Below are 25,232 nucleotides of genomic sequence, written 5' to 3'. Positions count from 1 at the left end.
AGTTATGGTTATAGCTAGAGATCATCATCACATTCATAAAATATTGATTATATATATATATACATGTGTGTATATTTATCAAAAGAATGATATGATTATTGGTGTTGAATTTTGTATTACTCAATCGGTTTTAGAGAACTTTAGATTACAATGTATCATTATGACGAAAATTTTCTTTCATATTTGTTGAGTTTTTTTTTATTGTAACTTCGATTGACATCAAAGTTAACTTCTTCAAAAAAAAATTAACATTTTGAGAAGTTATTTTCTAAAGTAAAATAATGGTTTATACTTTTTTGGACTCTGTATTTTTTCTGATTACTTGTTTGGACTATCTGTTTTAAAAAAAATTATTTTTGGACTCTATATTTTGTAAAATAGTTCGAATAGACCGATAAACTCAATTTTGATGAAGAAAAAATTGAATATAATAACACAGTTTTTAAGTAGAATGATTTTATTTTTGGTCTGAATTGTTAGTTTGGTGAATTATTTATGATTTCAGTTGAAAAAACTTTGACTAAAATCAGATTTAGAGTTCTATTTGAACCATTTTATAAAACATAGGATCCAAAAAATAATAAGACAAAATACAAGATCCAAAAAGCTATAAACCCTTAAAATAATTTTCATAATTCCAAATTTATTCATAAAATATTTTTTAATTGTTATTCAAACACTTTGAAAAAAAATTATTAAAAAAATATATCTTTATATTATAGTTATCCAAACACAAAAAGAAAAAGAAAAAATTATAATTAAGTATCATGTGTTATTTTGTTAGGTGCATGAATCACTTATTTTAGAATATAATTTATGATTTATTAAGAGTAGTTTTTTAATCACAATTAAGAAAGTAAAAAAACAAATAATTGACCATCAGATTCTATATATATTGAAAATTTAATTCGACGTAAACTCAACATAATTGTCGATGATATATAATGATGATATATGATTTTGATAGTGACTCAATCATATATTAAATATTAGTGATTTTTCTAAAAACTATTAATGTGTATATATTTTTGGACCATATATTTTATCTCATTTTTTGTTTGGATCTGTATTTTGATATTAGACAGAATGATTATATTTTTGTTTTAAATTGTTAGTTTGATAAATTATTTATAATTTTAGTTAAATTTTTTTTATCAAAATTGACTTTAAGAATATATTTGAAATATTTTACAAACAAATAGTCTAAAAAGTAATTTATCAAAACGAAGAGTCCAAACAAGTAATGGTAAAAAAAAAAAGTTAAAAAAAATACATAAATCCTATAAAAATTAATCACTATATATGATTATATATCTAAAAAAACTAACTTGAGCACAAAACTCATTGAAAACCATCAAATTTATGATAGCAATTCTAATGTTTGATACATGATCAAGTAATTATTGAAAGAGTTGAAAAATCCAAATTATTATCAAGGAGAGTTATATTTATACCCCATAAATATATAAGGAATACTTCTTAATGGTTACTACCCATAAATGGGTACTAACAATTATGATGATGTGACAATATAATGACTTAGTATAACAAGTCATTAACAGGTAAAAACAATTTTCCTACATTAATTTCGAAATTAGTTATTTTTTTTGTCATAATTAATGTTGTTTCCAACCAATGAAAGACACTTGCTATATTTAAAAATTAACATGCATTTGAAAAATGAAAAGTTTACAATATTATATTTTCATAATAAATACATTTTTTTTATCAGGTAACCCTTTTAAAAATTTAAAAAAATTAAATTTTTATTAGAAATATTAATTAACAACTATAAATATGGACTATTGATCTTAATCCAATAATTAATATTAAAGTAATCATTCATGGGTAGTAACCATTAAGAGTACACCCAAATATATAAATACATCTCATTTTATATATATATTATATATATATATGTATATACAGAAGACATTAGAACCCCTTCTTAAAAATATATTTCTTTATTATATATTTTCTTTATTTGGCTTGGATTGTATGTTCTTTTTATAAAAAATAATTAAATAAAATTATACATCTCATTTATTAAAAATTGAAAATAAATTTTTTTAAATTAAATATACAATAAATAATTAAATAACCATGAAAAATTCCTAAAAAGAAATTCAGTCCAAGAAATATTCATATTAAATACAATATTCTCAAATTAATATAAATTTATAAAAAATAATTAAAAAAATACAATAAACTTACTTTAATATATTATGCACATATTAAAAATTTTAAATTAAATATACAAGTGTGTAATTAAGTATTTTTTAGACTATAGAGGTGTAAATGGGTATTCAAGCAAAACAAAAAAAAAAGGCAAAATGGTATAACTTTATATAATTAAAATGTAAAAAGACATAGGAGAGACATATTATTTCATATTTATTTTTTGGATTTTATATAATATGGTGTTTGAGAAACCTTTCACCTATCAAATATATTTTTAATAATTCTAAATAATGTTAAATCAATTTTAACTCCTACTTCTTTTAGGATACAAATGCTCTTATTTTTTGTTTGGTTTATCTTAGCAACACACAGTCAAATTGTTCCAAAGTCAAAGAATACCTATTGCACATGTACTATATATATGTGTGTCATATATACTCAAAGAGATGTAGATAATTACCTACCATTCCTAAAATTAAGTCTCATATATAAATATATATATATATTTAGATATTTATATGTGACATAATATATAAGATAGATTTTAACCAAGTAGCCAGAACAATTACTTACCTAAGCTTCAATAGAATATTTCAAACATTGTTGCTTTCCATTCTTAAGTAATATAGTTTCACGTGAAAATTTCTCATCATATATATTTAGTTGACATGAGAGTAATATTTTTATTTATTTTTTTATGGGATTTCTCTTTTATTTAACACTTAATAATTGTATAAGCAATGGGAGGAGCCCAGGGCTCTAACCGAGTGCCTGTTGAAGAATGAGCCAACGAATCATAGGCAGTGACGCTTGGTTAAGGGAACCTACCGGAGCTGTAGCAAAAACGAGTCTTCATAGGATAATTGTCACTAGAGGTATTAGTGAATACCCACGAGACAAAGAAGAAAACCTCCCACCCTTTATTATTACACAAAGGACCCTTATATAACCAAAGGTCCAAGAGTACAAACCAAACCACAACAGAAAATACACACCTAACAGAAACCAGTTACAACAACCAAATACTAATATTCCTAATACACCCCCTCAAGATGAACTGTATAAATTTTTTATATTCATCTTGGAGATTAACTCATGAAATTGATTTGAAAACAAGGGCTTTGTGAGAACATCAACAAGGTTGTGCTTTGAGGGGACATGAATAAGTTTGATGGAGCCATCTTGGACTCTTTTACGAATAAGGTGACAATCGATCTCGATATGCTTCGTCCTCTCATGAAACACCGGGTTTTCCGAGATGTGTATAGCAGCCGTGTTGTCACAATAGAGAATGGCGGGATGTGAATGTTGAATATCAAAGTCCTTCAGTAAGGAGAGAAGCCATGTGATCTCGCATGTGCCGTTGGCCATAGCACGGTATTCAGCTTCAGCTGACGATCTAGAGACAGTGGTTTGCTTCTTAGATTTCCATGAGATGAGAGATTGGCCAAGGAAGACACAGTAACCAGACACAGACCGTCTGGTATCACTACAAGAAGCCCAATCTGCATCTGTGAAAATTTTGAGAGATAGATCTTCACATTTAAAGTTAGTTTCAGCATAAGCATTTAAGTGAGGAGGGGATTTAGCATAAGAAAAGAGGCCTTGGCCAGGAGTGCTCTTTAAATATTGAAGGATACGATGCGCTGCATTGAGATGAGGAGTCCTTGGAGAAGCTAAGAATTGACTTAGCTTATTGACAGCAAAAGAAATGTCAGGACGAGTAATCGTTAAGTAGATGAGTTTACCGATTAATCGTCTATATATGGTGGGGTCAGCTAAGAGATCCCCTTCATCTTTATTGAGTTTTGCATTAGGCTCCATTGGAGTGGAAGAAGGTTTAACCCCCAAGTAACCTGTATCACTCAATAATTGTAAGGTAAATGGGCGCTGAGACATAGATATACCTTTGGGAGAACGCCCAATCTCAAGGCCTAAGAAGAATCGTAAAGGGCCAAGGTCTTTTAGTTGAAAAACAGAGTGTAACATGTCTTTAAAATGAGAGGCAGCAGCATCATTATTTGAGGCAATAATAATATCGTCAACATAGATGAGAAGAGCAATAAAGATATTAGAAGTGCTCTTAATGAATAATGTGTGGTCCGATTGAGATTGACGGAATAAGATATATGCTAAGTTTGTAGTACCATTGTCTTCTGGCTTGTTTTAAGCCATAAAGACTTTTGGTTAACTTACAAACCGTATCTTTTGGTAGGGGACTATTGGATTGATACCCTTTTGGAATTGTCATGTAGACATCTTCATTTAAGTCCCCATGTAAGAAAGCATTGTTGATATCTAATTGGTACAAAGACCAATTCTTAATGGCAGCAACAGCAAGAAGTAATTTAAGAGTGTTAAACTTTGCAACAAGTGCAAAAGTGTCAGAGTAATCAATACATTGCTTTTGGTTGTAGCCTTTGGCAACTAACCGGGCCTTGTAGCGATCAATGGCTCCACTTGGTTGATATTTGATTTTGTAGAGCCATTTGCATCCTATAGCATGCTGGCCAGGAGGAAGAGAGACAATTTCCCAAGTGTGATTTCGGTCAAGTGCATGGAGTTCATCATGCATAGCTTGCTGCCACTCTGGAATGTTTGAAGCTTGCTTGTAACTGGATGGTTCTACTACCATATGGGCAGACAAAATGGCAGCCCTAAAGTGATCATTTAACCTATCATAAGAGAGAACATCAGATAAGGGGTAAGTAGTAGAAGACTTAGAAATAACAAAGTTACAAGCATAGTCTTTGAGATAAGAGGGGCGAGAAATAATTCGGCCACTTTTAGAAGTGGTACCCACAGGAGAGGGATCCTCAAGGGCATTATTGAAAGAAGAGGGCACTTGAGGATGAGGAGATCCTGTATCAAACACTTTGGTTAGGAGAAAGGAATCATTAGACACAGTAGAGTTATCATTCTTCAAAGGATAAATATGTTCATAGAAGATGACATCTCTAGATTGAAATATCTGGTGAGTCTCAATATCAAGCAAAGTATAGGCCTTCATTCCATGAGGATAACCAATAAAAACATAAGCTTTAGATCTAGGTGAGAATTTATGTCTATTCCGATCTAAAGTAGAGGCATAAGCAAGGCAACCAAAGTTTCTAAGATGCTCATATGAGGGCAATTTATTATAAAGCAGCTCAAATGAAGTCTTTTTCTTTAAAAGTAAAGATGGAGTTCTGTTAATTAGATAGACAGCTGTGGTAATGAGATATGACCAATAAGATAGAGAAATATGAGATTGAAATAATAATGACCGAGCAACATTGATGATGTGTTGATGCTTTCGTTCAACCACGGAATTTTGTTGAGGCCGATCAACACATGAGTGAAATTGTTCAATCCCTTTGGAAGCATAGAAAGAAGATAGGTTAAGTTCTTTTGCATTATCACATCTAACAACTTTAATAGAAATGGAAAATTGAGTAGCAATTAAAGAAAAAAATTGAGGAATAACATTTTGCACATCAGATTTTGCTTTAAGTAAATATACCCATGTAAATCGAGTGTGATCATCGACTATTGTAAGAAAATACTTGTAACCTTCTATGCTAATAACATGAAAGGGCCCCCAAATGTCAAAATGAACAAGATCAAAAGGCTGAGAAGCACGATTATTATTAGACACAAAGGGAAGTTGTTTTTGTTTAGCTAAGTGACAAATAGAGCAAACATGATCATAAGACTTGTTAGAAAAGACAAGAGTTTTATTTATTGAATTTGAAATTGACATAGATGGATGGCCAAGACGGAAATGCCATTGGTTCATTTTAGTACAAGTATTAAGAGTGCTGTCAAAATGTACAACATGTAAGAATTGACGGTCTTGTTCAAAGTAAAACAGCCGGCCTATTTTCTTAGCAATCCCAATCTTGGAAGTCCGAGAGGGTGCCTGAATAAAGCATTCAGAAGCAGAAAAAATTAGAGAGTTATGACTATGTTGCAAGAAAGCATTAACCGAGAAGAGATTATGCTGAAAATCAGGTACAAATAAAACATCAGTCAAGATAATGCAGCTAGAAAGCTGAACAGTGCCAGAATAAGAAATAGGAATGATATGTCCATTAGATAAAGTTACTAAAGTGGCAGTAGGATGTTTATCAATAGTCTTAAAGCATTTAAGGGAGTAACACACATGGTGAGATGCTCCACTATCAACAATCCACAAACATGAAGGAAAGTCAACGAGATTACCAGATACTTGTGAGGCAATCGGCATATTGGTGTCTGTGGCAGCCACGGTGTGCTGAAGATTCTGACTTAGAAGGGAGGTAAGCTGCTGACTGAGCTCGGTTTGGGACAACACAGGTGGTTTGCCTAAAATCGACCCAGAAGCGGAAGCTTGATGAACAGAAGGTTTGATAGCTTCATCTTGACGACGCTTGTCACCGTACCCAGGAGGAAACCCATGAAGAAAAAAGCATTTTTCCACTAAGTGACCCGGCTTGAGACAATGAGAACAAGTGGGTCTCGATTTCTTTGATCTTGATGGAGGCTTGGTAGAAGTGTGTGAACCCGCAGTAGCAGCAATGAAAGGCATGGTGTGGCCTAGACTTCTTTGTCTTTCTTCTTGAGAGATCATGGAGAAAACTTTGGACAGCGGAGGAAGAGGATCATAGAGCAAAATTTGGGCTCTCACAGAAGAAAAAGAGTCATTGAGACCCGCCAGAAATTGTATAATTTGATCCCTGTGATAATATCCAAGCAATCTTTCAACAACACCACATTTACAGCCACAAGAACAAGGGATAATTGGCTGAAACTCCTTAAGTTCATCCCAAATAGCTTTGAGACGAGTAAAGTAGGAATTGACATCCGATTCACCTTGTTTCATGGTGTGGACAGAAGTTTGAAGCTGGAATATCCGAGGACCATTGCCTTGATTAAATCGCTCATGGAGGTCCTTCCACATAGCGGTGGCTGAATCTTGAAGCATAATGCTAGCTGCAATTTCACAAGAAACAGATTGTAAAATCCAAGCCATAACCATATTATTACACTGAACCCAAGCATGAAAAAAAGGATCATGGGGAGGGGGTTGAGGCAGGGACCTGTTTATAAACTGGGTTTTATTTTTAGCAGCGATGGAGATGGAAGCAGCCCTCTTCCATGACTGAAAATTTTCTTGACCCGTTAAAATTTGAGTTGATATCAGAAAATTGGGATTGTCTCCGGTTCCATAGTGATAGATGTGATCAAATTGGGAAGGTTGACATATAGGGGCTGTTGAGGCACACGGAATGCCAAAGCTCGGAGGACCATCGCCAGAAGGAGCAGAGCACCTCGGGAGAACAATGGCCGGAGGAGGGGGCTGAGGACCCGAAGAGGGAGGCGATGGGGCAGCTGGCAGACCGTCACGAGGAGGTGAGGAAGACGATCCAGCAAGAGGCGCAACAACACTGGGGTTCGGAGAAGGACTAGGCGCCATGGCCGGAGCTGAAGGAGACGCACTAGGGACGGTGGCCGGCGTAGGGGGCAAGCTGGAGACCGATGAGCTTCGTGGCTGAGATTGTCTTGTGCGAGCCATGAGCAATGAACCAGGCGGCTGAGCAGGGAAGATGGACGTGAACCAGGCGGCTGAGCAGAGGACACGGTTGAGCAGAGACGACCCACGCGGACCAGGCGGCTGAGCAGGTCACGGTTGAGCAGAGACGACCCTCGCGGCTGAGGGTTTCAAGAACAGGGGAGGGTTTCAGTTTTTTCAAGAAGAGGGTTTAAAAAAAAACAGAAGAGGGTTTCGGTTTTTTCAAGAAGAGGGTTTCAAAAAAAAAACAGAAGAGGGTTTTGGGTTTTTTTCAAGAAGAGGGTTTCAATTTTTGTGTTTCCAAGACGAGAGTGACAGAGAAAAAAACAAAAAAAATAAGGTTTCAAGAAAAGGAATATACTCTCTGATACCATATTAGTGAATACCCACGAGACAATGAAGAAAACCTCCCACCCTTTATTATTACACAAAGGACCCTTATATAACCAAAGGTCCAAGAGTACAAACCAAACCACAACAGAAAATACACACCTAACAGAAACCAGTTACAACAACCAAATACTAATATTCCTAATAAGAGGAAGTTTGGTGAGGGTAATTGGATTCAACCAAAAGTTTTTGTTAAATTTATATTTTGTGCTTATCAAAGTTTTGAAAAATATCATAATTTTTAAAGAGGATGGATTACTAAAAATCATAAATTGAGTTACGTAGGGTTACCAATGGTCTCTCATTGAATTAATTACTACCCAGTGACTCTGGTAAGTTGCTAATAGTAACCATTACTTTCACTCATTGATAGGGTTACAAAATAAAATGACTTATTTATGCAATAAATAATAACAGTTTTTTTAATCTTTAAAAAAATCACTAACTTTGGTTACTAAAGATAATTCATCACTGAGATGATTGTTGATGGAGTTGATGTAGAACGTTAGAGAAAATACAATATATATTGTAACTAATTTAAAATGCAATATACTAAAATCAACCAACTAAGAAAGTTGAAGATCTGTTTTTTTAAATTATTAGAAAGTTTAATAAATTAAGTTATTAACTCATTTTTAATTAAATATAATAGTATATAAGATTTTGAACAATAAAGTTATTAGTTAGAAATTATTTTATAAATATATTAAAAAAATTAAGCATCATCTATTATAACAAAATTATAAATAAAAAATTATCAATGTATATAAAAAAAATACCAATCTTTCACTTCCGAGACTTAGGCATTAGCCTTAGGGGCAGCAAAACGAGTTAGATATGATAACACGACTCAAAACTTACACGAAGTTAACGGGTTTGGGCTTACCTTAAATGAATTTGAGTCATTTTTGGGTTGACCCGTCGTGTTTAATAAATTGGTCGGGTTTGGGTTGACATGCTTAACACAAAACTGACCGGTTAATAACCTATTTATAATTACACACTTTTATTTATCAAATTTTTGTATTTAAAATATGCGCAGAATGTAGAAATATGCTAATTTTCTTATATTAAACTTGTTAAATGAGTCATAAATGTATCATAAACAAGTTGATTGGTTAATATGTTAACCTAAATTTAACACGATCTTTATATAAACGGGTTACACGGGTTATGTGGGGTCAACCCATTTATAAACAAGTCGAGTTCGAGTTTTAGTTTTCTACACAATTAATAAATGGGTCGGGTTTGAGTTAAGTATTTTATTATAATACAAGAGCATCGGCACGACACGAACATGACTCATGAACACGAATTGCCACCCCTACTTGGCCTGCGCTCCAAATTTTTTAAAAATGCCACTTTTTTTTATACAAAATGTTTCCAAATTTAGAAAAATACTATTATATATAAAAATATCAAATTTTGTATTAAGTCTTTCAGAGGTGATGACACAATGTGTGACATGTCTAAGTATAATTTTTTAGTAGTGATTATTTAGATATGCACGAATTAGGAGAAAATCCAATAATATAATATTACAAAATTTTTCAAAATATTCACGTTTCTATATTTTCAAAAAATAAATAAAAAGACCACATTCCCCCTATTCAAATAGTAATAATAATAATAATAATAATAATAATAATAATAATAATAATAATAATAATACTAGTAAAATAAAAAACATTCTAACTATCACCACCATATCTATCAAAGATGAAAACTAATATTGACCTAATCTTAAATCAAATTGGAATAGCACTTCGACACAAAGGACACACTTTATTCTTGTCAAACCACCGTTCAATACATTTTTTGTGAAAAATATGAGAACATGGTGTACATAATAGCTCTTGATACCTATTATTCGAGTGCAATTTTTCCAAGCAAATATTGCAGTCTTTTCCCACAAGAGTTGAGCCCATATGGAAAACTTTCACATCTTTATTATCACGAGCCTCATTCCTCGTCGGAAGAGTCTGAAGTACTGTTGAGTCGTAACCTGACGTGCTGTTTTCAATCTCATCTTCATTCGTCGTAATTATGTCATTCTGATCATCATCTTCTTCTTCGACTTCTCCATCAGACAAGAAAGCCGATTCGTCGGTGTAGTTGTTGGTGGGACGACGATGCTCGAAATTTCGTGCTCTACTCCAAACGAAAGGCGGTGGCGGCATTAGTATTGGATAGTAATAAAGATGATTAGGGTTTAGTATGTAGTTGAAATGGCATGCAATGAAGTAGATGTGGTTTGGATCATGATATGGACATGAGGTATTGTTCAATGAGCAATGAACAGAGAATAAATGATTATATAATGAATATGCCATGCTTGACTTATTTGATAATAAGAAACTAAGAGAAGAAACTACCTACATGTGTGTATAATATATTTATAATAATTTGAATTTAATTTGTTTTTTGAAATTAGAAAATTGATTTTTTTTTTCAATCGGGTAATTAAGTTTTGATGATTTATTATTGTTTTGAAAAATATACAGATATTTTTTTTTCTAGTTTGAATTACGGTTAACCTTTTCAAAAAATAATAGTTAAGATTCACATTAGTTTGGATTTATTGTATGTTATTATTATTTTTTCTAGATTCACGCGCTTTTATTACATGATTTAAATTTTAGTTAAATCCCATGCGGTGTTAATTAAATGTTTTATTAAATATTAATAAAATTGAAGATAATATGATTTATTAATATTGTTATTCATTTAATTAAAATACTAGATACAAGCAAAGCAACGTGCAATATGCATATTTGCTTAGTTTTATTTATAGAATTTATTAATTATTTTTGTTAAATTTATATTAACGTGGAATAAATATTTTATTTTAATTAAATAATTTATTTATTTTTGTTTAAGTTTATGTTTGTTTTAGTTTTTGAATTTGAGAGTGACAACAGATTATATATTATATGTTTAATGTCATATTAAATATTATACGTTGATTTTAAATTTAAGTTTTTTGCTATTTTTTTAAAAAGTAGTTTGTTGCTAATTGACAGTAAATTATATTATAGGGAATTTACTCATTTGGTACCCTATGTTTTTGCAAAATATCATTTTGGTATCCTCTGTTTTCAATAATGCTAATATGATACCCTGTATTTTAAAATTATACATATTTGATACCCTAGACTCAGATTTGATAGATAAAATTTTGTCAATATGATCAAACTGTCATCAGTTATATGTAATTAAGTAATTAAATTTAAATTTGGAACTTACATAATTTACAGTAGTTTGATTAAATTGGTAAAATTTTATTAATTAAATTTGAGTTTATGGTACCAAATATGTACGATTTTAAAATACAGGGTACCATATGAGCATTATTGAAAACAGAGGGTACCAAAATGATACTTTGCAAAAACACAAGGTACCAAATGGTTACCTACCCTATATTATATGTTTAATATGATATTATTCTAATAAGTGAGTTTAAGTTTAATTAAATTTTATTTAAGTTATAAAGCGTGCAATTTAATTATTTTTAAATAAATATTATTGTAAAATATCTAAAAAATATCATATTTTAATTTGTTTAATTAATAATTATCATTGTAAAATTTCTAAAAAATATTTTATTTTATGTTATTATTTATTATTTTTAAATAATTATTATTGTAGAATATCATATTTTAATTTTTTAATTATTTATTTTATTTTATTTAAGTTTAAGTATTTACAAACTACCATTAAATATAAGAATATTCTGTTAAATACAAAAATATTATGTTAAAGTTAACATTAAAATATAAAAAAACTGTTAAAATCAACCATTTCTTTTATCTACACACTTATTATATAGAAGAGATATGATGTATTTAGAAATTTTAAATATTTACTTAAAAAAAAAAAGAAATTTTATATAGAAGAGGTATGATGTATTTAGAAATTTTAAATATTTACTTAAAAAAAAAGAAATTTTAAAATTGAAAACAATTATATATCCTTAAAAAAAAGGGCAAAAGTCCGATCTTCCTTCAAATTATCTTTACTATTACTATTATTATTATTTGGGTTTTGAAAATTCAAATAGATAATATCAAATATCAATTAGTTAAGAGATCTAATCCTTGTCAAATTCTTTCCCAACTACATTTTTTTATATTATTATTATTATTATTATTTTCTGATAGATAGATAAAACTTAACATATATCATTATTGATATTAGGGCAATTGTGAAAATTGATGACATATAATTTTTTTTTAAAGTTTCCTGGATGGAAATTAATTTTATCAATAAGAATTTGATACAATCACATTACCAATACTAGGAAAGGAATCCCACTATTTTCTCAAAACCATCTTGTTCTCAAAGATCAACTATTTTCTCCATGAATCCTTACTAGATATTACCTACTACAAGGTTGAAATACTTAAAGAACTCGCAGTAAAATTTTGCTAAGTTATATTTATACCCTATGAATAATGTAGGGTACGTCTATAGCAGCACACATTTTTGTGCAGTATAGTACCTGATTATGCATTTTTACACTTGTGGATAACTTATGACCTCAATTTTAGTACTGTCGGCGTAATCGGCAACATCGACAGTTTATAACGGTCGACGTAGTTAGCAACATTGACGGTTTTTAACTGTCGACGTACTTATCTTTATGTCGGCATAGGCAAATGCGACAGTTAATTGACTGTCATTATTGCTTAATAGCGACGATCACAAATTATCGGGAAAACTCAATTTTGTAGTAGTACATTATCATTCTCGTAGTTGTTGTCATTATCCTCTAGAACATAATCCTCACCTTTGTTGCTATCTTCTTCTTTGTTGTTATAAGGGAAAATACTATTTTGGCCCATGTGTTTTTCCCGAATACGCGATTGACCTTTGCGTTTTTATAAAATGGATCAAAGTAATATCGTAAACTTACTTTTGGTCAAAATATTTTCAATTATAAGATCAATTTTAGAGTCATTAGTGATGCGATGGGTTTAGAGAAGCGAAGAAAGTGGTCGAGGATCTGAGAATGAAATATTATATTTGAATTTTTTTTTGACCAAAATTGGGTATAAAGTACTATTTTGATTAATTTTGTAAAACATAAGGTTCGAATTGTTATTTAACAAAACACAAAGACCGATAATATATTTAGAAAAAGGACAAGAACCATTGTAATTCCAAATCTTAGACTAATACAACCATCAAAAATAAAAAGAAGATGATGACAATAGTAAAATCTCTCACAATAAATACAAATATCTCTAGAAACGATATTAAAAAACAACAAAACTTGTGAAAAATAAAACCAATAAATACAAATATCGGAATAGGCATATTTAACAGGGAGAGAAAATTCAATGGAATGAAATAGAAAACAAAGTGAAATAATATAAAATTATAAATATGAAACTTGAATTTGAAGATAAATTACAAAATACGATAAATTATTTTAAAAATTGATAAAGCAAAAATTATATAAATACAGTATATATTTTTATAGTTTGACTAGAGATAATTTTTTAGATGAATGTAATCAATTTTTTTTTTCTTTACCTTCGAATTCGTGATCATAGGTAATTTGCATTGGAATTAAAAATAGGGAATTTACTCATTTGATATCCTATGTTTTTGCAAAGTATCATTTTGACACTTTCTGTTTTCAATAATGCTCATATGGTACCTTGTATTTTAAAATTATACATATTTGATAGTCTATACTCAGATTTGATAGATAAAATTTTGTCAATATGATCAAACTGTTATCAGTTATATGTAATTAAGTAATTAAATTTAAATTTAGAATTTACATAATTGATAGTAATTTGATTAAATTGGTAAAATTTTATTAATTAAATTTGAGTTTAGGGTACCAAATATGTACGATTTTAAAATACAGGGTACCATATGAGCATTATTGAAAACAGAAGGTACCAAAATGATATTTTGTAAAAACACAGGGTACCAAATGGTTACCTACCCTTAAAAATAAAATGATTTATTTATTAATACCTGTCTTGATCAGTCGATTATCCAATTATTAATTACACATCATTGTGTTTGTAGCACTTAAGTACCAAGTTATTTTTTAGCGACGAAAGTGTCCATATTTTGGTGTAGTTTAGTGCAACTTTCTGTTTCGTCGTTAAGTCTGTTACATGGTGTGAAATTTGCTTATAACTTGAGTACTTTCACCGTAAATATCTCTTAAATTGAGTACTTTTGCTACAAACATCTTTTAAATTAGGTACTTTCGCTGCAAATATCCGTTTTATAAACGAACTTAATATTGAGAATTGACGGTTGTACTAAACTGCACCAAAATATGAATAGAATGTACTTTCCCCGCCAAAAAAATAACTTGAGTACTTAAATGTTACAAATGTAATAACTTGGGTACTTTCACCGCAAATAACCCTTTTAAAAATAATTAACTAAGTTGTAATCACTTCAATTAATAAGATTTTTCTAAGTTGCCACAAAAAAAAAAAAAAGATTTTTTCTAAGTATATTACAACAAATAATATTTTTCTAGTTGAAAAAAATAACATAAACATCATATTTGAAATTTATCATTTTATATAAAATACTATACAAAAATCAATTTTATGATAAAATTAGACATCTACCACATTTTCCTCAAAGAAGTTCCAACAAATCAAAATGGTATGTATCTCAACAAATTCTGTTGAATAAAATAGTCAAATCAAATGAATTATTTCACAAAAAATTCAAACAATAATATATATTGAAAAATTACTTTATTAATTTTTTTTTTTACTCTTTGCCTTTATATTTTACCCCTGTAAAAATATTTTAAAAATACCATTTAAAACATTTTCTTTTATAAATACAGTTTTTTGGGAAATGATAATTTTGAAAGATAAAAGTGGTAAAATTCAAAAACCAAAAGAAAAAGAGGAAGTGGGATCGGAAAAGTCCCAATAAACTTCATTTTTCAACTCTCCAAAAAACCTCACCACCACCAATTCAGCCGTCACTCCATTTTCTAGCCGCCGCCGCCGCCGCAGCAGCCGCCGCCACTGTCATCGTCGAGGTTGCGCCTTTTCTTATCTGAAAGTTTCAAGTGGTGGGAGGAGAGTTCTGGTAACGACAATCGCAACATCTTATTCTACTTGCTCTTATATATTTTTTTTTCTATACCGATCCCCCATTCACCTCTGCCAGCTCAAGGTTTCGTTCTTATATTTCTTGATTCTCAAATTCGAGAAAGTAATTTGTGAGAAAGATGTAGAATTGAGAGAATTTTTTGTTTTTTAAGATCAAAATTATTGATGAATTCGGGGCTAGTGTGTATGAAATTGTTGTTGGAATTAATACTATGTCGAGATTTGAATGATTTATTAGTTAAGTTATGTTGATTGATTAGTACAATTTCTGTAGATTGAATTGGGGTCTGAATTATGGTGCAAAACTATTTGAAGCAGGATAACATATAAATACTATGGAACTCCATTGTTGAAACAGAGGGCTAATCTATTGCACAAAGTTTTGACTGCTAACTGCTTCAATATCTTTCGTAGTGTATTCTGAATTTTGTGCTATCTTAAATCTGCATCATAAGTTTGTTTGTTAACTTTCTCACTAGCTTTCCAAATCATAATACTCTTCTCTCACTCTTACTGTCTTTTTCATTTTCATTATTACTAGTTCAATAACATGATCAGGAAACAATAATTGCCAGAAAATTTGTTAATGTACTATAATGTTTACAGGATTGTTGGTGATTGTAGTGGTTTTCTTGACAGTAGAGTAAAACAAATCCATTTCAGGGTTTTAGCTCCCCTGACTCTCCACATTCCATTGAAGAAGCCTCCGAGTCTTGAGTTTGGGGGAAAGAGAGGGACACCCAGTTGCGGAAACGACTATGTCATATCACTCTGCTCAATCTCAGTCAGATGGGAACAAGGGTCTCGGCAAAACTCAGAAGATCTTTGTGGCCAAAAATCTAGATAAAGAAGAAAATCAGAATCAAATTCAAAATCGAAACTCAGTATCAAAAAAACCAAACCCAAGTTCGACATTGTCTAATTCTCTTAGGCAATCGCTCTCACAGCAATCCGATGCCGCAGCTTCTGTGAGTAAGGTTCAGACCGGTGACAAAGGAGGTTCACGATTGAGCGGAGCATGCAGTGATGGAAAGTTCGTTAATTATTTGCCCCAGGATGAGGCTGTGGCAGCTGGGTTTGGTGCTGATGAAGGTGGACTGGATCCAGTTGAGTCTCAAAGAGTTGTAGATCTTTTGAATCGCGAGCTTTCTCGTTTGCTTAAGTTGAATCCTAAAGAATTTTGGAGGGAAGGTAAATTTCACATCTTCAAAATGTCCAAATATACGTACTTTAGGCTATGATATGGAAAGGGTATTTATCACCGCTAAATGATATGAAAATGTTCTTGTCACATTGGAAACTTTTAGTTATTTACAGTAAGTTATTGGTACTATATCTGATGTTAAATGATAGAGGAAGGCAACTTTAATATGACTCATCCTTGTTTCATTGTTCTCAGTGGCTATGGACACTTCTTTGCATGATTTCCTGGATAGCTTTTTACAGTTTAGGAGTAGATGGTACGATTTCCCTCACCATGGAGCCAAGGGAACTGTTGCAGGGGTCATTGTTGGAGAGTATGATTTAAGCCGCCGTGTATTTATGGTGTTATATCGCATGTAAATTTCTCCCCCTATGATGTAATTTGTCATTTTTTATTTCATTAGTGTTTTTATTTTTTGGTACTCAAGGGAATTCTTTCTTTTGCAGATCATCCAATAGGGATCCGGGGGCTCGTGCTGCTGACAGCCTCAGTCTAAAAGACCATGGAGGTGGGTTCTATTTGGCCCTGTAATTTGTTTTCAGTCTTTTATTTGAAATAATACTTTATGTCGTGAGGTGGGTTCTATTTCTGCTTTCGTCTTTTCTCACAATTTTAATATAGCTAATTATGGAATGTTTTTGAGGGTTAATGGATGGTACATTTTATCATTCCATGCACATGGAAGGGGGCATATGTAAAATTAGTAAGAAAGATATAAGGGCCTTTTTGTTTAATGCACGTAGGATTTTTGGAGGTTGTTCCCTTCATGTGTCTAGTAAAAATTTACATTCATATCTTGAACTGATATTCCAACCAAAATGTATTGTAGATTACTTTTATGGAAATAATTACATTATAATAAGTAATAATTTTACTTTAAATTATTCTTATTTTTTGAGAAGTTGATAGCATAAACTCCTAGAACTCAGTCTTTAAAAGAATTCTGAAGCTGGTATCGTATTGATCAAGAACAAAAGTTACAAATGTCCAAGCAATTTGAGAAGCTTGGAGATATCTCTGAGTAAGTTTTACTCTAACAAATTCAATTACAGAAGCGATACCCTAAAACAATAGGTCTACCACCAAAGTATTTAGACTTTACTCAACTAGGACTCACGAATTCTCCAACCAATAATAGCAATAGAATTCTTTTACAACACGCTACAAAAAAAAATGACACCTTAGTAGACATTTCTATCCTTAGGTCGCCTAATGTATGTTAGCACACTTTCATATTGTCGTCAAGGTAAAATTCAGGAAACTGATTTCAACCCTTGCGGCACCAACACTACACCTTTGCACACCCTTTCTCCCTTGATTGTTTCACCTGATCCTAGAGTGACTCTGTAGGTACCAGTTCTAGAAACGGGCAGTTTAGCTTTGGTGATCAAATCTTTAGAAATAAAATTATGAGTTGCCCCTGAATCGATAAGGACTACTACTTCTTGTTCCCCAATGGATCCTTGAAATTTCATAGTTTTAGGGGCTGTCAAACCCATTACCGAATTCACTGAGACTTCAACACTCTCATTATTCTCCGCCCTTTCGAGATCCATTTCCCCTTCCTTTTGTTGATTATCGTCCTCTTCTGGGTCTTCGTTGCTGACCTCATCACAAGTCACCAAGAAATTTAGTTCTCTCTTCTTACAGCGGTGCCCAAGTGTTCACTTGTTATCACAGCGAGAACAAATGTCCTTATTCTTTTTTTCTTGCATCTCCGAATCCGTGAGTCTTCGATACTTTCCATACGGTCTGCTGCCTGTAGCTGTATTTCCTATCCCAGTTTTCTCTCCACCACTTGAAGTAGTTGTGGTCCTCATGTATTCTGTACCTGATCAAAACCCAAATAAAATTTGATTCTTGTTTTCAATCTTGGTGGCGAACACCATGGCCTTGTTCGGGGTGTCGAGTTCGAATAATCTCAGCTCCTCCTGTATACTTTTCTTAAGCCCACTTAAGAAATGGCTCAAGGCAACCACATCTGAAATTCCATCGAGGGGGGCGAGTAGCTGAATGTATTTCTGAAAGTAATCTTCCACCGTTCCCTCTTGGCGATAAGCAAAGAATTGCTCATGTAATGACCCATTCTTGTATTCCCCGAAACTTGTATAGTATCAGAAGTTTCATGTTGTCCCACAACATGATCGGTCGGCACTGGTTCTCCCATTGGTACCACAACAAAGCTTTTCCTTCAAAACTGATTACTGCTGCTTCTACCTTCTCTTCGTTGTGTACCTTTGGAGTGCGAAATACTTTTCTGCCCTTAGCAACCAACCGTCCGGATTAGTGCTCTCAAAAAGCGGCATTTCAAGTCTTCGAAGCATGAAATCCCTCCGATGATTATGGCTGGAGCTGGTGGGTTCATTTTCTGGTGTTGGCATTGCGGCATTTCTGGGACAGGACGAGTTTCCTTGTGTTTGATTGCGACAGAGGGGACGAAACATCTTTCTTGGAGTTCTTGGTCGTGTCCTCCTGGATCTTGAGATTCTGCTCCACCGCTGTCACCATCTCATCCCTAAACTGCTTCATTTCTTCTCTCACAGTGCCAATTTTGGTGTCCACGGATTCCATCGCTTCCTCCTTGGTTTCTTCCCGATCTTGTGTAGCTTTTCCTCCCTTCTTGGCAGGCATTCCCTTCTTCAGAATCACTTGGCCCCTTGATACCAATTTGATAGCATAAACTTCTAGAACTTAGTCTTTAAAAGAATTCTGAAGCTGGTATCTTATTGATCAAGAATAAAAGTTACAAATGTCCAAGCAATGCAAGAAGCTTGGAGATCTCCTGAGTAAGTTTTACTCTTAACAAATTCAATTACAAAAACAATACCCTGAAGCAATAGGTCTACCAAAGTATTTATAGACTTTAGTCAACTAGGACTCACTAATTCTCCAACCAATAGGAATAGATTCTTTTACAGCATACTACAAAAAAATGACACCTCAGCAGAACTAACGTCAATTAAAAACACATCTTTACTTATACCTGACATTTCTATCCTTGGGTCGCCTAGTGTATGTTAGCCTAATTTGTGGTCCATCAGAAGAATATCCATGATCAATAAGTAGGAGTTATGCTTCTCTTTTCAGATAGTTTGAAATCCAAGTTTATTTATTTGTTTTGTGTACTATTTTTTTACACATTTGTTCACTAACTTTGTTTGTAGTTCTCTTGCAGGAAAAGAAGTTGCTTGACTTGCCTATGTTGTTAGATATATGTGCTGTATATGGTCATGAAAATGAAGATTTGACCATGGTTTTGGTACGTAGACGTCACAGATGGTTGCATGCTTGTGTCTTAGTAGTTTTATAATCTGATTTATTTCCCTCCCTTTTATCATTATTAATATTATTAATTTCCTTTTAATTTTTAAATTTTTTGGGTGGAGTGGGTGTTGATTTGCTATTTTGAGGGGTTGAGAGTAAAGTGTATGGCACAAAGAATTCTGATGAAAGTTAACATAAAGATACACTTTTCTTGAAATGTTTGATCTTTCTTTTTATGTAGTTAAGTAGCATTTACATGGGTTTGCATGTGTCATACTTGCACCTATGGCTAATTGATCATTTACCTGCACTATCGATATAGGATAGATAGGTATGTTTATAAGATTTGTTCAAGAATGCAACGCAGCATCCACACATTTAAGTAATTTGAACATGCATATCTTACATGCTTTCTTTTCATTAAACAAATATATTACATGCTTTTGCATATGTAGTACTTGTGCTTGTGGTTTTGGCCAATTGATCAATTAACTAGTGCCTTTTTATGTTTTAAACTAATATTCTTGCTCTTCCTCTTACTAATCTCCTTGTCTTCAGGTCAGGAATGCTTTAAGTGCTCAGCCTATTATTCATGAAAATTTGGCTTCAGTAGTGTCACAGTTTCTGAGCATTACTCACACAATGCATCAACGTTGCAGCACATCCCTTGAGGTATTTTCCAACTTGACTAGGTTCACAAGTTATGTTTAAGTTTCTATAACAACAATTATGATGAGAGTTAGGTTGATACACTTGTTAAGATAGCACATGCTCATTTGATTTGGTTGTTTTCTATATGGTGCATAGCTTTATATTCATGTGGCTTAAAGTAGTGTTCTTGAAGACCTAAAATTGTATTCTGCTGTAGGTAAGTGATTGTTTACAACTCTAGACACATCTCTTTGGGCAAAGGAAGGAATTAGGAGAATTAGGATACTGTCAAATCCCCCTTCTTCCCTTTAGTACTTATTCACACTTTTTTTAATTAAAGGGGCAACCTATAATGATCGGACACAATGTACAGGTTCTGTTCTCTTCGGGAAGTCATGGAGAGCATGGATCTAGTCGTCTTCATGTTGATATGCAGGAGGTGAGTTACTATCTGTAATTGGATTAAGGACATCCTATCTCTATATATATATGTATGTATATTAAAATTTTAGTTTACTTTATGTCAGTTTAGCTGCAGTGCTTTCTGTCTCTTCATTTTTATTTATTATTAAATAGGTGATGGATTTCATTAATGATGCGATTGTATCAATGGATGCATTTGTTAGTGCGTACAAACCAGCGGCTCTGTTCTTTTCATTCCCTGTTGAAATAAGGTATGTGATGAAGTAAAATTATGTATTACCCAGTTGTGTACTAGTGTTACAGTTGATACTTCTGGATGGAGTGTCACAAGATGAGTGAGTGGAATTTATCACGGGGAAAGAGATATATTCATGTGTGTGTGCGTGTGTAGCAAGAGAGGGGTTGATAGTATTTGTAACATTATCAGCCAATGTGTTCTTTGGTTGTTTTTGAGCTATTTGCTTTCGTTGTTTCACTTGAGAGGACTAATATTAAACTGTTTTGCTCTCTTTTCTTTACAAGTTTCAGAAAGCTTTGTTTCATTTATTTCTGGTTTGTTTTTACGTTGTTGCAGTGACGGGAGTGAAGAAATACTCTTCACTCTTGCAAAGTTGCACGATTCATTCCTTCCATCTCTACAGCGTGGTTTCCATGTGCTTTTAACATCCAGAGAAGATCAAACGATGTCTAGTATTGATGTGGGTTTGAAACTGTTAGCAACGAGAATAATCAAGTTTGGATGGAAATTATTGGACTTGTGCTATTTGAGTGATGAGGTGTTCGAAGATGATCTCCCCATACCAGCTGCAACAAAAATGTTCCCAGCCAATATAGAAGATCCTGGTATAAGGGCTGATATTTTAATTCAAACTTTTAGAGAAATCACCACAGTTTCAGTATCCAATCAAGAGAACCCGAGCAGAGAAACTTTTCTTCAACATATTGAAAAGAACTTCAATATAATGAGCAAACTGGAGAATCTACAAGAAATTGGTAAGTTTTTTTTTTTTTTAAATTTATAAGTGGTAAGGGTTTAATGTTAGATTAAACAAGTGGCAAAAAGTTTTCTGTTTCTAAACTAAGCTTAAATATTTTGTTTTCTGTCTTGAAGAATAATTTTGTCTTTATGAAGACTTGTGCTTACTACTCTTGTCTTGCAGGGTGGATATTCATAGACAACGAGCAGCTTGAGCACTTGTCTGGGATATTCATGTCCGCTAAGAAGGCCACAATGAAGGAGCTCCCTACTATGCAAAGCCCTGTTACAAGCACCAAAGTACAGATGGATGAGGATGCTGCAATTATGGAGTCTAAAATAAGTCAAATAAAAGATCTATTCCCTGATTATGGTAAGGGATTCTTGGCTGCCTGTCTTGAGGCTTACAACCAGAATCCTGAAGAGGTGATTCAGAGGGTTCTCGAGGGGACTCTTCACGAAGATCTTCAAACCATGGATACTTCACTGGAGACGATGCCTATACCCAAGGCGGCTGCAGTCGTTAGCAAGAACGATAAAGGGAAAGGAAAATTGGTAGAATCTGCACCAGTATCGTCCTCCCCCAATTTAACGCCTGGGGAAAGGGTGCAACAGTGTGGATCTTCTTCCATCTCATCTTCATCTACTCATGGAAGGTTTGTTAGGAAGTCTAATGCTAATGTGCTTGATTCTAGTACTCTTGACGATAAAAACCTGAAGGATTCATTGAGAACGGCTGCTCTTATATCGCAATATGAATACGACGATGAGTACGATGATTCTTTCGATGATCTTGGTCTGAGTGTGGGAGAGTCAGGGTTGGAGGACAATGAGAGTTTGAGGGACAAAATTAGCTCCAATGCGGGAAAACCTTGGCAAAAAGAGACCGAGGGCTCTTCCCAGAATATTTCTAATTCGAAATGGGGCTCGAGAAAGAAACCTCAGTACTATGTGAAGGACGGTAAGAATTACAGTTACAAAGTTGAAGGTTCGATTGCAGTTGCAAATGCTGGTGAAGCATCGTTAATTACTCAAGCCCAGGTAGAACTAATCCATGGCCTCGGCCGTGGTGGCAACCTTCCACTTGGTGCTGTGAAGAAGTTGATGGAGACTTCTAACGACCAAGATAAGCAGCAGCAGCAGCAACAACAACATGATGTTACTGAGACAGAAGGAAACAGATTTGGGAATTCTAGAGGATGGGGACGGGGAAGGAGGGGAGGCGGCCGAGCCAATGGGGAGGAGCAAGAGAAGAGGTTTGGGGTTTCGGAGGATGAAGAAGGGAGAGAGAATACAGGGAATTTCAGGGGAAGAGGAAGGAGAGGAGGAGGTGGAGGAGGAGGGGGTGGAAGGAGCAACCATTACCGTAAGGATCGAGCCAATGCAAAGCACTTTTCCGGACTAAGTGGTTATTAGAGAGGACAACTTTCAGGCATTTTGATCTTTCCTCAGCTCTCTTTCATGACTAATTGTAGTTTTTGTCCATCATTGTAAATTGGGAAGATTTTTTGGTTTTTGTGTTTGTGGTAAAATTTGGTTTAGAAGTTTTGATATAAATGCAAATATAAATTGCTTAAAGAATTATGAGAGTGGTATTTATTCTCTGTTCACCAAAAGAAATGAAAGGTTTGGTTTTGTAGTTGGAAAGTGCTTGAATTTAATTTTATTGTAGGAATACTAACAAGTCAAAGTCATCTGAGGTTGGTTGATTTTATATTTCTTTTAAGAAACAATGAAAACTCACTATGCATTTCTCCTTGAATATATCTTTTTATATAATAAGCGTGTTGATAACGGAAATTCTTGGTTTTAATAGTTTTTTTTATTTTTTTCGTTAACTTTAACGAAATATTTTTATATATAACAAAATATTTTTATATTTAATTGTAGATTGTAAACATGATTTAGACTTAAATCAAATTAAATAAATAAATAATTAAACAAATTAAAATAATATATTTTTGAGATATTTTACCGTGATAATTATTTAAAAATAATAAAATTATATGTTTTATAACTTAAATAAAATTTAATTAAACTTAAACTCCACGTATTAGAATAATATCATATTAAACATATAACATAATATATTCTACTATCAACTAGAGACAAACTTTAAAAAAAAAAAAAAAAACTAGCAACAAACTTAAATTTAAAATCCATGTATAATATTAATATGATTGAACCTCTTTTTCTTCATCAAATTCACCAAAGGACATTTCGAGTTACATTAGAAACTAAAAATAGTTGATACATGTATACTACCCTACACTATAATTTTTTCTATTATTAATTTCTTTCTAAATATTATTGTAATTTATATATATGTCATGTAACCATGTAAATATATATATATATATATATCTATGTCAATGTTATGCTTAGATGTCATATATGAAGAGATTATTGATATAAATATTTATATATACTATGAAACTGTAATTCATTTTATTATATATTGAAAAAAAGTAAACTGGTTTTTATTAAAATTATAGACAATGTTTTGCCCTAATTTTTTTTAATACATTTATGTCATACATTATATTAAACATATTTTTATTTATTTTTAAAATATTGTTTATTCATTTAAAATTTATATGATAATTAAAAATAATAAAAATAAATACATATTTGAATAAGCATGTTTATAACTTTAAAACTAAGTACGTGAATTGCACGGGAGCCACTTTGGTGTAGCCATTTTCGTGTTTTGGTACCTAAATAATTTTTTTTTTCATTTTTTATGGCGGTGTATATTGTAGTCATTTAAGATATTCTGCAAATTTTCAAGATATTTAGAATACTTTACAATATTGAAAACGAGATTCAAACAGTTAAGTTTTACATGCGCATACAACAAAATAGACTCACGTGTAACAAACTATTTTAACTTTGTTTTCGATATTATAAGTTATTCCAAATTCAGTAAATTTTGCAGGATATCTTAAATGACTATAATATATACCGTCAATTTAAGTGCCAAAATGAGCCACTTGACTGTACTGGTGCAACCAAAAAAGTGGCTGCACCGAAGTGGCTCCCTATAAATATATATATATATATATATATATAAATATATCTTATATGGTTTGCATTGTCAATGGAAGTGGATTTTCCAGTATTATTTTACATCTTTGCATGGATGTGTTATCTTGTGCAAGCAAACAATAACAAATCATTTAAAAACAATAATTTGGTAGAATCAGTTCAGACATGGCAATAAGTCTACATTTACGTGTCTTTGGGACAGTTTTTCTTACTTCCACAATTACTTCGAACACCTTTAATATATGAGAAATTGTTTTTAAATATATATACATTTTCACATTTGAATTCTTGAATTGTCTTGTTAAATTTGTGTACTTATTTGTTGTCCTCAACAGTGAGATGATGACTTTCATTATTCTTTGTTTAGTTTTCGTATTATTGCATCATAGAATCATCTAAGCTGGTTTTGTTTTTGGTTTCATTTTTGGGAAAAAGAACAACTTCTCTGTA

General features: G+C 32.3%; 3 protein-coding genes across 4 annotated transcripts; 1 reads left to right on the top strand and 2 right to left on the bottom strand.

The window, feature by feature from the left end:
- Window positions 1-5,662: 5,662 nt before the first annotated feature.
- LOC133783739 (uncharacterized) lies at window positions 5,663-7,065 on the bottom strand. The gene is made up of 2 exons (XM_062223378.1): window positions 6,385-7,065; window positions 5,663-6,082 (listed from the first exon to the last, which is right to left on the bottom strand). The coding sequence occupies exons 1-2, from the start codon at window positions 7,022-7,024 to the stop codon at window positions 6,048-6,050; spliced, it is 675 nt and encodes a 224-aa protein (XP_062079362.1). The 5' UTR covers window positions 7,025-7,065; the 3' UTR covers window positions 5,663-6,047.
- Window positions 7,066-9,852: 2,787 nt separating this feature from the next.
- On the bottom strand, window positions 9,853-10,284 carry LOC133784575 (E3 ubiquitin-protein ligase BIG BROTHER-like). Its single transcript, XM_062223870.1, has one exon. It carries the CDS (start codon window positions 10,282-10,284, stop codon window positions 9,853-9,855), a length of 432 nt encoding a protein of 143 aa, XP_062079854.1.
- A 4,745-nt stretch (window positions 10,285-15,029) lies between these two features.
- On the top strand, window positions 15,030-23,373 carry LOC133781519 (uncharacterized). 2 transcript variants are annotated; one of them, XM_062220552.1, is made up of 10 exons: window positions 15,030-15,193; window positions 15,880-16,407; window positions 16,616-16,775; window positions 16,867-16,928; window positions 19,585-19,679; window positions 20,243-20,356; window positions 20,709-20,774; window positions 20,912-21,009; window positions 21,333-21,751; window positions 21,919-23,373. In XM_062220552.1, exons 2-10 carry the CDS (start codon window positions 15,975-15,977, stop codon window positions 23,148-23,150), a joined length of 2,679 nt encoding a protein of 892 aa, XP_062076536.1. In that variant the 5' UTR covers window positions 15,030-15,193; window positions 15,880-15,974; the 3' UTR covers window positions 23,151-23,373. The 2 variants fall into 2 exon arrangements, with proteins under 2 accessions (XP_062076536.1, XP_062076535.1); XM_062220551.1 differs by having other exon boundaries at window positions 15,823-16,407.
- Window positions 23,374-25,232: the final 1,859 nt, after the last annotated feature.

Source organism: Humulus lupulus, chromosome 6, assembly GCF_963169125.1.
Source record: "Humulus lupulus chromosome 6, drHumLupu1.1, whole genome shotgun sequence".
NCBI lineage: Eukaryota > Viridiplantae > Streptophyta > Magnoliopsida > Rosales > Cannabaceae > Humulus > Humulus lupulus.
The sequence above is the reverse complement of the archived record's forward strand: the minus strand, read 5'-3'. Positions and strand labels throughout refer to the sequence as shown.

Bases quoted from the DNA above. Each gene is read 5' to 3' on its own strand.
- LOC133781519 (XM_062220552.1), top strand. From the start codon at position 15,975: ATGTCATATCACTCTGCTCAATCTCAGTCAGATGGGAACAAGGGTCTC. The intron at 20,775-20,911 runs GTGAGTTACTAT...ATTATTAAATAG, and splicing joins TTCATGTTGATATGCAGGAG to GTGATGGATTTCATTAATGA. The intron at 21,752-21,918 runs GTAAGTTTTTTT...CTTGTCTTGCAG, and splicing joins GGAGAATCTACAAGAAATTG to GGTGGATATTCATAGACAAC.
- LOC133783739 (XM_062223378.1), bottom strand. From the start codon at position 7,024: ATGAAACAAGGTGAATCGGATGTCAATTCCTACTTTACTCGTCTCAAA. The intron at 6,083-6,384 runs GTAATCTCGTTG...TGCTTTATTCAG, and splicing joins GATTGCCTCACAAGTATCTG to GCACCCTCTCGGACTTCCAA.
- LOC133784575 (XM_062223870.1), bottom strand. From the start codon at position 10,284: ATGCCGCCACCGCCTTTCGTTTGGAGTAGAGCACGAAATTTCGAGCAT.